The sequence below is a fragment of the Nomascus leucogenys genome, chromosome 13 (genome assembly GCF_006542625.1).
Source record: "Nomascus leucogenys isolate Asia chromosome 13, Asia_NLE_v1, whole genome shotgun sequence".
In the NCBI taxonomy this organism is placed as follows: domain Eukaryota; kingdom Metazoa; phylum Chordata; class Mammalia; order Primates; family Hylobatidae; genus Nomascus; species Nomascus leucogenys.
The window spans coordinates 34,328,743-34,343,830 of NC_044393.1; the positions used below are offsets into that span (position 1 = coordinate 34,328,743).

Genomic DNA, 15,088 nt, shown 5'->3' on the forward strand with positions numbered 1-15,088 from the left:
CATAAAAAAGAGACTCGGCCAGTCTGAGAGAGAAGCGCTCTTTGGAGGGAGCAGGTGAGTTCTGGCCCCGTACCTGGGCAAGTCACTCAATCTGTCAGTTTCCTCATTCGTGGAACCAAAGGGCTGGGCCAGATTGGGAAGAGCAAGAGCTGTAGAGCCCGACAGATTGGAGATGTAGTCTTTCCCATCATTTACCAGCCATGGAAACTTGAGCAATAGCATGATGTCCCTGGGCCTCAACTCACCTGATCTGTAGAAGGGGGTGACATCAGGTCGTGAAAATGAGCACTCACCACCACACCTGATTGTTGCTCAAAGAATGGAAGGTGTTACTATTGAGTTATTGTCACACATCAGGGGATGAGGGAGGTCCATGTTGCACTCACCACGCAAAGCCATCTCCGTGCCTGGTCCAGACTTAAACTCCATGTTCTCAGGGCTCCCTTTTCGAAACTTCACACAGTAGTAGGTGCCGGCATCTGCTGGGGTGATGTTACTGATGCGGATGGAAAAGTCCATGTTGTTTCTCTTTGTGAGGTCTGAAACAGCTGTTACCCTGGGGAAGTGGCCTTCTTTTTGATTGTAGATTAATTCCCGGCCTGGTCCAGCTCCTCTGAACCACATGACGGGTCCCACGGGAAGCAGGGAGGTCACAGTGCAGTGCAGAGTGGCCGTCTCTCCAACTGTGACCAACAGGAGCTTCTCAGGCTGAATCATCTGTAGCTCCTCCTCACCTGCCACTTCTGGAAAGGAGCACAAAGCAATCATTTTCTCCTCCTTACATAATCCTGTATTTCCTCATGTTTATCAAAGATATTCAGTGACTGGGTGCACATCAGGAATCAGGAGCAGGACTTGATCGCAGCACACTGCATGTATTATCTCATTTAACCCTCACAACAAGCCTATAACATAAGACTGTATTACAATTGAGGGCACTGAGGCCTGAGGCAATGAGAAGTTCATTTTTTTTTGAGAGAGAGAGGGTCCTCTTCTGTTGCCCAGGCTGGAGTGCTGAGGCATAATCATGGCTCACTGCAACTTCAACCTCTCAGCCTCAAGTGATCCTCCTACCTCAGCCTCCAGAGTAGCTAGGACCACATGTATATACCACCATGCCAGGTTAAGCTTTGTATTTTTGTAGAAACAGGTCACACCACTCTGCCCAGGTTGCTCTTACTTGAGTGCAAGTGATCCACTTGCCTCGGCTTTCCATAGTGCTGGGATGACAGGTGAGAGCCATCAAGCCCAGCCAAGGGATTCAATTTCAAGGTAGAGCTTTGGGTTGAGGACCTGAGTAGAACTCCTGAACTCTACTTTGAAGTGTACATATACATGTTGTATAAGTGTCATATATATTTTTGTATATTATATATATATATGTATTTAAAAACTGTCAATAAAGCTATGTGTCTTCTGCAGGCTGTTTTTTGCCTCTCCAAATTCTAGAGGCTGCCCACATTCCTTTCTCACTGTTACATCTTCCTATCACTCTAACGTCTTGCTTGCATCCTTACATGTCCTTCTCAAAGAATTAATCTCTTTCCTCCTTCTTATAAGGACCCTTCTGATATATTGGGTCCACTCTGACACTAGACCCAGTATTAAAACCACTGTCTTAAAAATGCTCAAGGAAGTAAAGGAAACAATGGACAAAGAACTAAAACAGCAGGAATATAAATGCATTAACAAAATAAGAACATCCAGAATGAGAAATTATAAAATGAAATCCAACAGAAACTTGGAAGTTGAAAATACAACAATTAAAAGTTCAGTAGAGGGGTTCCCCAACAGATGTGAGCAGGTGGAAGAAAAATCATAAAGCGGCAAGATGGAATAATTAAAATTATTAAGACTGAGATATGGATGGAAAATGGAATAAAATATAGAGAACAGAATCTAAGGGAATTTTGGGACACTATCAAATGGATTGGAATACACATTATTAGAGTTCCAGGGGGAAAAAAAAAGAGGAAGAGAAAAAGGAGCAGAAGATTATTTGAAGAAATCATGGCCAAAACCTTCACAAACTTAATAAAATACATGAATGTACAAATTTAAAGACACTGAAGAAATTCAAGTTTAACTCAAGGATAGAATCTGAGACCCACACTAAGGTACATTGTAATTCAACTGTCAAAAACTAAATTCAAAGAATCCTGAAAGCAGTGGGAGAGAAGCGATTCCTCACATACAAGAGACCCTCAGTAAGATTATCAACTGAGCTCTTATGTAAAGTATTGGAGGCCAGAAGACAGAGGGATGATACGTTCAAAATGCTGAAAGAGGAAAAATCTGTCAACTGTGAATTCTATACCTGGCAAAAGTGTCCTTCAAACACAAGGGGGAAATTAAGACATTCTCAGATAAACAAAAGCTAAGATGGTTCATGACCACAAAACCTTGCTTACAAGAAATGCTAAAGGGAGTGCTTCAGGTGGAAATGAAAGGATGCCATATGGCAACTCAAAGTCATATGAAGAAATAAAGATGTCCACTTATATGTAATTTTTTTTTAAAAAAATAATATTTACCTGACACCTCAACATCCCACAAACAAGTTGTGAGCACCCTGCCCAACCGGGTACACCACTGTGATAAAGCTGGTCCCTGTCACAATTCCTCTTCTTGTCCTCCTCTTCTGTGACCTAGTGACACTGAAACATTCTAGTGAAACCCATCATGCTTTTTCTTTGTGTCCTCCACCCTGACTCCCAGTAAAGGCAATGGCTTCCCATCTCTCATCTCTCTTGCTTCCCCATCTGCTTGGTTGAGCCTACTCCCGGGGAGCTCCTCCCATATGGCTTCCTGTGTGGCATGCCCTACCCAGCTATGCCTCTCCAGATGAAATTTTCATGACCATGTTAGAGTGATCCTTAAAGACACAACCTGCAGGACTTACTCTACCATTTTCAACACTAATGGCAATGAGGAGGGGATTATTCTAAACCGGGGTAGAAAGTTCCTAGGAGATGACTTCGACTGTTCATGGCTTACTGATTTGCTACTGATCGGCTCCACAATTTGAGAAGGTTTTTTTTTTTTTGCCCTGATGCTTTTCTTGTGTTGTGCTATGCACAGCTATGTGTTGCCTTTTGGAGTGCTGCCAAGACTCTCTATCCTAAAGTGTGTATCCTATTCCAATATCAATAATGACAGGTGCCTTTCTTCAAGAGCACAGGATGATATAGCAACCTCTTCAAAGAAGACTCATGTGATACTTATAATAATATCACATAATCCAGCATCTCTGAGTTGTTTTGAGGTGCCGGTGGCAATGTATTCTTCATTTACAAATTTTACTTGCAAATTAAAATCAACAGGCACTCCTTTTAGTGCTTTCAAACAAACAAAAATACCTCTTTTCTCTAGAGACTTGGGCAATGATTTTCATTCCTCTTGGAATCGCTAGACCACTCCTGATGGTCATAAACTTCCCCAGGGCTTCTAATGCAAAACAAAAAAATAAAACAAAACAAAAAAGCCCCTCTCTGCCTTCTTCTTTACTTCATTCTAACAAAAAATGACTGGTTATCTACTAGAATCTACTGGCTTGTGGTCCAGATCTAGGGGGAATATTTCCTGGTGCAAGCATTAACCACTGGTTGTCCCACAGGCCAGTCCCTGCTCATCTGAAATGGGTCCCATTGGAACGTAAACTTCTACTGAAACACAAAATTAAAATTTGTCAGGTGCAGCTGCACACCTTTCTGTTGACAGCGGCCTTATTACTACTGGATTTGTTGATGCGACAATCCTCAACCAAATACTAGCTAACTGAATTGAACAGCATGTTAGAAGGATTATAAACCATGAACAAGTGGTATTTATTCCTGGAATATGAGTATGTTTCAATATACAAATGACAAACAAACAATATGGTATGCCATATTTATAGAATAAATAGAAAAAACACATGATCATCTTTTTTGATGCAGAAAAGCATCTGGTAAATTTGTATATCTACTTATGATGAAAACAATAAAAGGGATATATGAATACTTTCACAAGATAACATTCACATACTCACACTTTATTTTTATTGCACTTATCATTGTCAAAAATTAATTTTTTCATTCACCTATTTATCCTGTGTATTGATGTGGATGTAAGCAACAAAAGGGCAATTACTTTTTCTCTTTTATTCTAACAAAGTACCCCACGTTTTTATGTCAGATCCTGGCACATAGTAGGTATCCAATAGATATGTGCGTAATGTTTGAATTGCTCAGTGGGACATTTCCCTTGAAGACTGAAATCTTCTATTTTAGGTGGTTTGCTCCTGTGGAATTTGACAGAAAATGAGTTTCCCATGTAGAGTACTTAGTGAAAAAAAATCAATTTGCAAACATACAGAAAGTAGAAGAGCCCAGAGAAGAAAGTAGAAGAACCCCCTTCACACCACATCGCCCACTCCACTCCCAAGAGCAGCAGCTGCAGAAATATCGTGGAATAGAATCAAGACCGGAAGTGTTTGAGTAATGGTGAAACCTGTGACCTCTAGAGTCAGAGTGCCTGAGTTCAAATTGTAGCTCCACCAGTTACCAATGAGTGAGCCTGGAGCACTTTGTGCTTCTGTTTTCTTATCTGTTAAGGAAGGTGACAAGAATATCTACCTTATATATAATGATCACACTAAGTAAAAGATGTAAGGCATTTCCAACAGTGTCTGCCACATGGTGAATGTTCAAAAATTGTAAAGTTATTGCTCGGTAGATTTCTTGAGGCTTGGAGGCTTCAGTGGACATTAGATGACAAGGATAAGGATAAGAATATGGATATGGATATAAATATAACTCTAGTTATAGGTAATATAGGCAGACCTGTGTCACCTGTATCCCCACATTTTTTTCCTCATTTCTACCATTCATGGAAGAGGGAACTGCAGGATAAAAATGCACAGAAATTCCGTTTTGATGGAAAATGCATTTTACCAAGAGAGAAGTTTGCTTATCTGTTGCTTATATTAACAGATTGGGGGACTTTGAGTGGTAAGATTAGAGAAGTAGGAAGGAGGGAGAATGGCTGGGCAATAGGGAAAACCACACATCTCTTCAATGTGCATTTCATGTAGACTGAAAAAATGAGTTGAACGTTACAGTAAAGAAAGTCTTTTTAAAATCCTGTGTGTGTTTCAGCATGGTCACATGAGATTTATCTCAGGAATGCCAGGATGGTACAACATTCATAAATCTCCAAATGTGATATGCTACATCAAGGCAATCTTGAGCAAAAATAACAAAGATGGGGCCAGGCACGGTGGCTCACGCCTGTAACCCCAGCACTTTGGGTGGCCGAGGCAAGTAGATCACGAAGTTAGGCAATCGAGACCGTCTTGACCAACATGGTGAAACGCTGTCTCTACTGAAAATACAAAAAATTAGCCAGGCATGGTGATGCACACCTGTAGTCCCAGCTACTTGGGAGGCTGAGGCAGGGGAATCACTTGAACCCAGGAGGCGGAGATTGCAGTGAGCTGAGATTGCACCACTGCACTCCAGACTGGCGACAGAGTGAGACTCCATCTAAAAAAAAAAAAAAAAAAAAAAAAAAAAGAACAAAGATGGAAGCACCACACTGCCTAATTTCAACATTGACTACAGTGTCAAAGTAATCAAAATGGCATGGCACCAGCATAAAAAGAGACATTTAGACCAATGGATCAGAACAGAGAGCCAGCAATAAACTCACACATTCACACTCAACTGACCATTGACAAAAGTGTGAAGAAAACACAATGGGGAAAGGTCTGTCTCTTCAAAAAGTGGTGTTGGGAAAACTGGATATCCATGTGTAGGGGAATGAAATTAGACCTTCTTCTCATGCCTCATACAAAAATCAACTCAAAATGGATTAAAGACTTAAATGTAAGATCTGAAACTGTACAAGAACTAGAAGAAAAGTTTCATGACATTGGTCTTGGCAATACATTTTTGGATTTGAGCCCCAAAGCACAGGCAACAAGCAAAAATAGACAAATGACATTAACAACAAACTAAAAAAGCTTCTACACAGCCAAGGAAACAATCAACAGAGTGAAGAGACAATCTGTAGAATGGAAGAAAACATTTGCAAACCATACATCTGATAAGGAGTCAGTATACAAAATATATAAGGAAGTCAAACAATTCAACCATAAGAAAACAACCCTATTAAAATATGGGCCAAAGATCGGAATAGGCATTTCTCAGAAGAAGACATTAAGATGGCAAGTCAGCATATAAAAAACATCCAACCTTACTATTCATGAGATAAATGCAAATTAAAACCGCAGCGAGATATCATCCCACACCTGTAAGAATGGCTATTATCAAAAAGAGGAAATTTAGTATTGGAGAAGATGTGGAGAAAAGGGAACCCTTGCAGACAGTTGGTGGGAATGTAAATTAGTAGAGTCATTAGTGAAAACAGTATGCAGTTTCCTCAAGAAATTAAAAATATAACTCTTATCTGATCTGGTAATCTCACTACTGGCATATATCCAAAGGAAATGACATCAGCATGTCACAGAGATATCTGCACTCCCATGTCCATTGCAGCATTATTTACAAAAGCCAAGATATGGAATCAACCTAGGTGTCTATCAGCAGATAAATGGAGAAAGAAAATGTAGTCTATATGCACAATGGAATTCTAATCTGCCTTACAAAAAGGGAAATCCTGTCATTTGCAACAGCATGGATGAACCTGGAGGACATTCTGCTAAGTGAAATAAGCCAGGCACAGAAAGACAAACACTGTATGATTTCACGTATGTAGAATCGAAAAAGTTGAGCTCATAGAAGTAGAAAGTAGAATGGTGTTTATCTGGTGCTACAGAGCGGGTGTAGTTGGGGAGATATTAGTCAAAGGATACAAAATTTCAATTTAGATAAGAGAAATAAGTTCAAGATATCTATTGTACAATGTGGTGTTTATACTTAATAATATGAATTGTATTCTTGAAAACTGCTGAGAGAGCAGAGTTTACGAGTTCTCACAATAAAAAATGATAAATATGTGAGGTAATGCATATGTTTATTAGCTCAAATTAGTCATTCCACAATGTATGCACATTTCATAACATGTTGTACATAAGTATGCATACTTTTGTCAAATAAAAATAAAATAAAATATTTATTTTGTTAAAAATTTCACTGAAAATAGAAAATTAAATAGAAAGTTAGAGAAACAATGACTAAAAATGAAATCTCATCTGTGCATGTACATGTACATGCATATGCACGTGTGCATATATATGTATATATAATGTGTATATATACACATTCACAAATATGTATAAAAGTTTGGCTTATCATGTTAGTATATAAGGTTGTTTTGTGCATTAATTACAATTATGACAAATTTAAAAATCTCAGTAAAATATTTGGCACATAGAAATCATCCAACATATTTTTAACAACATTTTGGGAAAACATACATACACTAGCGTTTTACCTCTGATTGTTTCTGACTGGTGTGATGGGTGATTATTAATCTAATGTTTGCTTCCCTGCATTTTCTAATATTTCTACACGTAGCATAACATGGTTAAAAGGGTGATAAACTCTGGAGCTGGTCAACCTGGACTTGATCCCAACTGCTCCATGGACTGAGGTAGGGGACAATGAACAAGTTCCTGCCTCTGCCTCACTCCCTATTTGCAAATAGGGCACAAGAGTTGTAGCTTTCACACAGGGATGTTGTGAGGATTAGTTGACTTAATACACACAAAATGCTAAGAAGTGTGTCTGCCTTACAGGAAGAGAGCAATTGCTGAACTATTACTGCTGTCATTTGGGTACAGTGTATGTGTAAAAAAAATAATTTGAAAAGTGAGACCCTTGCCCTCTAAGACCTGTGAGGTGACATCACAGCAGGGCTCAGTGGGCAATTGAGAGGCTATTGTGCCCAGCCCTGTGACCGGGGGTCAGCTGCATGGTCTGAAAAAGGGGTGAAGACAGGCAGCCTGTCTGGGAGCTGTGAACAGGGCTCTCTCAGGTGGCACCAAGAAAGACCTCCCAATCCTGTCTGCCTGGGGGAAGGGAAAATAAATTCTCCAGAGGAAAGTCAAGATGACCAAGGGAGATTGTGATGCCTGTTATGGGCTGAATGTGCCCCCAAAATGAATGGGTTGAAGCCCCAATCCCCAGCGCCTTAGAATGTGACCATATTTGGAGACAAGGTCTTTAACCCATTTATGCCTGAGGTTGCAATTTTTTTAATTTGAAAAATCAGACCTTGGCAATGCCCTTGAGCAGTAGGATATAAATAACTCCCGCAAGCTTAGTGATCCAATAATGGAGCACTAGGCATAAATGGATGAAGCAATTTAGTTAAATGAGGTCATTGGCGGGGAGCCTTAATCCAATATGGCTGATGTTCTCATAAGAGAAAGTGAGAACACAGACACACACAGAGGAAGACCATGTGTTAAGACACATGGAGGAGATGGCCTTCTACAAGCCAAGGAGAAAGACCTCAGTAGAAACTAACCCTGCTGGCACCTTGATTTTGCAATTCAGCCTCCAGAACTGAAAGAAAGAAAGTAAATGTCTATTGTTTTAGTCACTGAGTCTGTGGTGCTTTGTAGTGGAAGCCCTAAGAAAGGAATATAGGACCCTGTAAGCATGAAATGTGGAGCTTCTTAAAGAGGAGGAGGGCACAGAAAAATGGGTAGGAGGACTCAAGACAGGTAAGGATTTAATAATGATTCTTCTGTGTTTGTCAAAAAAAAATTATAAAAATGTAAGTAATTGTGATGGTGGCAGAAGCATCACAAGGTTTGATGCCTCTGGTAGCCAGCTGCAGATCCACAGAGAAAGTGCTCAGCTCCCTGATCTTCTGCTCTTGGACAATGTCCAGTCCTTGGCCTTCCTTGGCAGTGCTTGTACTTATCTGAAATTGCTGCAAGTCCAGGGGCAAGGCTAGGTTCAGGAGGCAGGGAGAAAGGGTTCTAGCCCAATGCAATGCTCACCTGTAAGTCCCAGCAGTAGAGTCAGAAGCAGGAAAGGACCAGGAGGATGGGGCCAGGAGGCTGGGACAGGCATTTTGGAGACTCAGAAGCCTGTTCTGTTCAAACGTCTGTTCTGGGGAGATCTCAGGCCCTGCTATGAAGACAGAAGACAAGCCCTGCCTCCCTCAATTCAAGAGGAAGTGGCTACGATGGAGTGCGACAGTAACCTGCTTCTAGATTGTGACTTACAAATCAGGCACAGCAGGCAGCTACAAAGCAAGGAGTTACTCGTGCTCCATTTTCAGGAGAATCAGACATGGTTAGCAGAAATAATGCTTCCTGCCTGCCTGGGACCTGTGCTCCCTCCTCATGTCCCCAACCCCATTTTCAGGTCTTCTTGGTGATTTGCCATTTGGGGCTTTTAAGCCAAGAAAGATCTGTTGTTAGGTACTGTTTTCTAAAGTCTTTTTTTCAAGACCCTAGGATGTGGTTGGCTTGTGGTCTCATTCTGCAGCAGCCTCAACCAATTGCCACTCTGCTGGAGGTAGGAGAAGAGTTGAAAGGACCTGCTCAACACTGGAGAGGAATCAGCTGAAATGATTTTCTATTCCAAATTGCTATAATTGGCAAAACTTAGCCCAAATTCAGTCTCTTGTGGACCTTAGCACTTTCATGTGCCTGCACCCAGCAGAAGGAATTATTTCTTGACTCCTTCCAGGAGAGAAACTGGGTTTGAGGTAATAAGCAACTGCTTTGTGGAGTGAGGTGGGGATTGTGGGTTATGGAAAGGGGATAGGGTTATGATGAGAGAAGATTATGGTGGGCAGGTTCCTGGGGCCATCACATCAATTTCAATACCCTTTCTTCTACACACAGAGCACCTATTTCATTCACCACTGAGTTCAGATGGGAAATGAGGAAAGAGGAAAAATCCATGCTCCTGCCAAGAGTGTGTGCCAAGGAGTTGGGGAAGTCGCTGGGCCCTCCTATGCTCAGTTTCAGTCTCCTAAACTGGTAATAGTAAGTCTTTTTGTGCAGTGTTTTAGTGACGATTAAAAAGATAATGACCATATCATGCCTGAAACCCAGTAGGTCATTATTGATACTCACGGTGCCAGGTGAAGAGCGGGAACTCAAATGTTGCTTTTGAGTGGATCCCTACTGCATGCTGAGTTGCCCACCAGTGGCTTTCTCCCAGCAACCCAGGCCTCCTAAGACCCAGCTTATATGGTGTATTTGGACTATCCCTGCCACCCTAAAATCAATTTCTCCCTCTGGATTCTCTAAATCCTGCTCCTTGCTCATCCATAGATTAATTCCTCCTCTTACAATTTCCAGCTGTGTGATTTTCAAAAAGACACTACTTCTCTGAGCTTTAGTTTGATTATATGTAAATAAAGGTTAGAATATGCACCTTGTAGAGCTATGGTAGGAATAATATAAGCCATACTGAATGCTTGACTCACAACTAATTATAAGCAAAAAAACATGGCTATAATTATTTTCTGTGTACAGGAAGAGTCCACTGGTTCTCTGCCACAATTGTGCCTTAGAAAAGCCACCTTGTTAAAATAAATGATTTCTCTTCCAGCATCTATGACTAAGAAAGACCGGTCCACAATCCTTCATCTCACATGTGGGTTTTAGGTCCTTAATCTGTCATGAATAATTCTCAAATCAAATTGTAAATGTTATCATGTTTTAATTGAAAGTTCTGTTTTAATGTGGCAGATGTACACAGGGTGAAATCTTCCCCTCCTTCTCCATACCCACAGTAATGAAAACACAAAATGAAAAGAATATATGAATCAATGTCTAATTACACTTGAATACAAGCAATTGGCTTCTATATGACATGAAGGAATTACAACAGCTATCATTTATTGAGAGTTTCCTGTGCTCCAGATATGGTGCCAAGCATTTTTCTATTGGTAATGTCATTAAATCATTGCTCTGACCCCATGAGGTAAGCTCAACCATTAACCTCCTTTCACAGGTGAGAAAACCCGAGGCACATGGAGAGTAATGGATTTGATCAAGATCACCCAGCTTTTAGAACTGGAACATAGGCTGCCACACTCCACAGCCTTCACTTTTAATGGTTGTACTATGACACCTCTCATAGGAAGGGAGAGACATCCCTCAGGAAGAAAGCAGAGAAGAAGCCACAGCCTCAGTTAGGAGCAGCCCTCACAGTGAGGCTGGGGCAGGTGCCACGCTCCACGAGGCCCTGACAACCCATGATCACGTGGGGAATTATTCCTGGGAAGATGGCAGTGCAAGCAAGAATCACCAAAGATTTGAGGAACAGCACTGCAGCTAACAAATTCAAGAAAAACAATACCTCAAAAACAAATAGCAATCAAAAGAACTTCACACCTGAGCAAATATGAAAAAATAAAATCGGTAAAGTTCCTTAAAATTAGTATACTTAATGATCTTATAAGGAAAACAAAAGAGAAGTAAATTCATAAACCCACATCAGGCATGTATTAATATGAAACAGAAATGGGCATGATAAAGAAATACTATTGCTCTATTTTTACCTAGCCACATTACTACATTACTTTGAGAGATGTGAGTCATAAAGTATTATGTCTCCAAAAATAAGAATTGGGCATATATGACTCAAAAATACATAGTATAGTGTCAGGAAGATGGCAGAATCTGTGCTTAGAGAAGCAAGTGCCTTCTTGTGAACTTCAATCCTTCAGTAAAGATCAAGTAAGTACACAGATGCTTACAATTTTTGTGGAAATCATGTGGAGAATTGAAATTTAAATTTAGGCTTACTTAGGGAAGCACGGATAAAATCTGAATGTTTGAGAGGACCAGGAGCCTGGGAGTCCGTGAGCCAAAATTCTCCTTTATCTGCCATATTTCACCCTGACTCATCACAGCAGGTGCAGATAACCAGGGACGACTTTGGGACACATGAGAAACTGGGAGCCCGTGGATGCTCCAGAAGACTAAAGATGGAAGACTGTGGGCTTAGGAATCAAAACTTCCTGGTCTGAAATCCAGCTCTAATGGGTCCCAGCTGTGTGATCCTGGGGTCACTATTAACTTCCCTGTTTCCTGAGTTTCCCCAAGTGTACAACGGAGAGAATAATCATACCATCTTTGTAAGTTTGTGGTGAGAATTAAATGAACTAATATATATGCAAATTACTTAATACTATCTGACCACATCCTCCAAAAGTTATATATTCAGTATTACCATTATTATTATATATAGTAGTTATATATTATTGTTATTAGGTAGTGTTTTGGTAATAGCAACAATTTTAAAAAACAGATCCTCTGCCCTCAAGCATTTATGATGCAGTGTGACTACCTTGGCCAGTGGCTGGTGGAGGTGGAGTACCACGACGACAAGCTGAGGTCATGTGCCCAGCCCTAGAATCATGGAGTCATTACCAGCACCAGGGGCATGGTACAGGCATGACGTCTGGGGGAATCAATATGACCCCAGTAAGGGTCCACGCAAATGCTCATGGAAAAGCTGTTCCAAATCTTGTCTCATGCTGGGATGGGAGAGAAGAAAATGCTCCCAAATGTAAATCAATAGGAGCAGGTGAGATGGGCTGAGAGGGTGAGGAGACACCATGTAGAAACACCCTCATGTAGAGCAGGCTGCACTCACCTGTGAGTCCTGGCAGCAGAGGAAGTGGCAGGGGCTGTCCAGATGGGCTGGGAGACAGGGATGGACATTGCCTGCCCTGTCAGACTGTCTCATGGAGAGAATCCAGACTCTACTCTGCAGGAAAGGAGAGCATCTCCTTACCTGCTATGTTGTCTGAGGAGTGAGGAAGCTGTAGGGAGAAAGGGCCACAAGACTGGGAGCATCCTTCATTGTGAAAGAGGAAGCGGACACAGTTGCCACCCCTGGGAAGTTGTGTCTGTCTGTGCTTGGGGTTCCCAGGCCTGGGGAGTTTTAGCCAGTACTGGAGAGAGGTCCACTGCCCCAGAACCTGCTCTCTGTTTCAGAGGCACTCATCTCATGCCAGGGGTCCCATGACCCTTCCTCATTGACAGCCAGACCAAGAGGGCTCTGTAGCTAAGGACTGAGCTTGCAGCTTCGGAGACCATAATTCCAGGTGTGGCACATTTGAGGGCTTGTGGCTGTAGCAGCTTTCTGGGATGAAACCCAGTCTCCTGCACAACCCCTGCAAAAAGTCCCTTAAGTCAACACCAAGGAACAAGCTGAGCAAATAAAAAATGACAACTCTTCTTAGATCTGTCAGAAAAATGAGGTCACAGGGCAAATCACTGTCCCCAGAATTGGGGAGTTGGGCAGGGTAATATAGAGAATCACAACTTCCTGAAGCCTAAACCTCTGTGGGAACCAGTGCCGGGGAAGGAAAACCTGCACTGTAATTGAAGAATTTCTTGAGGCTCATTGAGGGCCAGTCTTAGACACAAACTCCAGGAGGACCCAATAACGGAGGTCTCCCACACTTTTGTGAGTTTTACCTCTGGTAGCTTGCTTAGCTCGTTGGAGTGAATATGGGAGAAATATTCACTTGTGCTCCCAAGACACAGAGAGGAAAAGCAATCATTTAAAAATATACCAGAGTGTCCTGTTGTTCTTTCACTTATTCCATATAGTAAATATACAAGGCAAAGGCAAGCACTGTTACAACTACTGTTGATACATTTTTACAAAGAAATAGAACAATTTAACTCTCAATGTTTCTAATGCTTTGAATTACAGTGTACTAAATATTTGAACTTCCTGCTACACTTCTAACTGACAATATGACAGTTTTTAATACTTTGAACAAAAATTATGAGGATCACAGAACAACCATTATTTTTCCCATTGAATGTAGAGTTGTTTTCCAGGGCTTCATGGTTTCCAGTGATTTTTACAATCCTGCACTGCCATGCAAAGTGAGGACATGCAAAATAAGCACACGTGGTAATATAATACAGTGCTACGGAGAAAAACTGATCAGGATAAGAGGAATTTAAATTCCAGGGTAGGAGAGGAAAATGGCTATTTTTCCTCACCATGGTTTACAAAACGTGCCTTTAATAAAGTGAAATTTGAGCAGAAACTTACTTGAACGAAAGAACAGAGTGAGCCATGCAGCTGTTTTGGGGAAGAAGCAGAGGAATGATACAATTTGACTTTTCAAAAAAAAAAAAATCATTGTGGCTGAAAATTGCAATCCAGTAAAGACGACAGCAACAGTTTGGAAGAGGTGATACTGATTGGGACCAGGAAGGAGTGATGGAGGTGAGAAGCACGCAGGTGATAAATATAACCCAGTGGTGTACTGGAGCAGGCTTGGGCTGGTTCAAGAGAGCCAATTGTCAACCTTTCAGGAATTTTGCAATCTGGTTGTTAAACTGTTGGAAGCTTGAAGTTGGCCATATTGGGAGTATTTACACTACCAAAATTGGCAAGCGCTATAAATCAGCCTTCTTTATCCTTTTGAAGAGTCAACTGTTATACATTTATCGTCTCACCAGTGGACATAAGCACTTTGAAGGCATAATTGAATATTGCATATAAATGAAAAAGAAATGAAGGAGGACTCCCAAGCTTTTGAACTGTCACAGCATTCCTGCCATGAGCAACAGGGTTAGGAAAGTTGCAGATTGTCAGAAACAACTAGTGTTTCCATCCCAGAGAGAGGAGGGAGAACTGCTTTCTTTGTAGGTGTGAGGAGTAGGACACTGTCTTAGTCCATATGTGTTGCTATAAAGAAATACCTGAGGCTGGGTAATTTATAAAGAGGTTTATTTGGCTTCTGGATCTGCAGACTGTACAAGAGCACGGTGTCAGCGTCTGCTTCTGATGAGGCCCTCGGACTGCTTCTACTCATGGTGAGAGACAAAGAGGAGCTGGCATCACATGGTGAGAGAGGAAGGAAGAGAGAGAGAGAAGAGGGAGGTGCTAGGCTCTTTGTAACAATCAAACCTTGTGAATACTAATCGAGCAAGAACTCAATTATTACTGCAGATAGCACCAAGTCATTCATGATGTATCTGCCCCCATGACTCAAACACCTCCCATCAGGCCCTACCTCTAACATAGGGGATCAAATTTCAACATGGGATTTAGATGGAACAAATATTCAAACTATCTTGGATGCTTAAACGAAGAGGAAAGAGAACTATTTTTTTCCTTAAAACTGGGAT

General features: G+C 41.3%; 1 protein-coding gene across 4 annotated transcripts in view; it reads right to left on the reverse strand.

The window, feature by feature from the left end:
• Window positions 1–9,091, reverse strand: part of LOC100594057 (signal-regulatory protein gamma) — a 28,633-nt gene extending 19,542 nt beyond the window's left edge. For 3 of the 4 annotated variants that reach the window (XM_003273439.1, XM_003273438.2, XM_003273437.3), the window contains exons 1-2: window positions 8,957–9,091; window positions 387–743 (exon numbers count right to left, since the gene is read on the reverse strand). In XM_003273439.1, coding sequence (XP_003273487.1) covers window positions 387–743; window positions 8,957–9,029 — 430 coding nt within the window. In that variant the 5' untranslated portion in view covers window positions 9,030–9,091. Of the gene's footprint in view, window positions 1–386; window positions 744–2,534; window positions 2,689–8,956 lie in introns of those variants that run through there. The other variant, XM_003273440.2, reaches the window with a different exon arrangement.
• Between the last annotated feature and the right edge of the window lie 5,997 nt (window positions 9,092–15,088).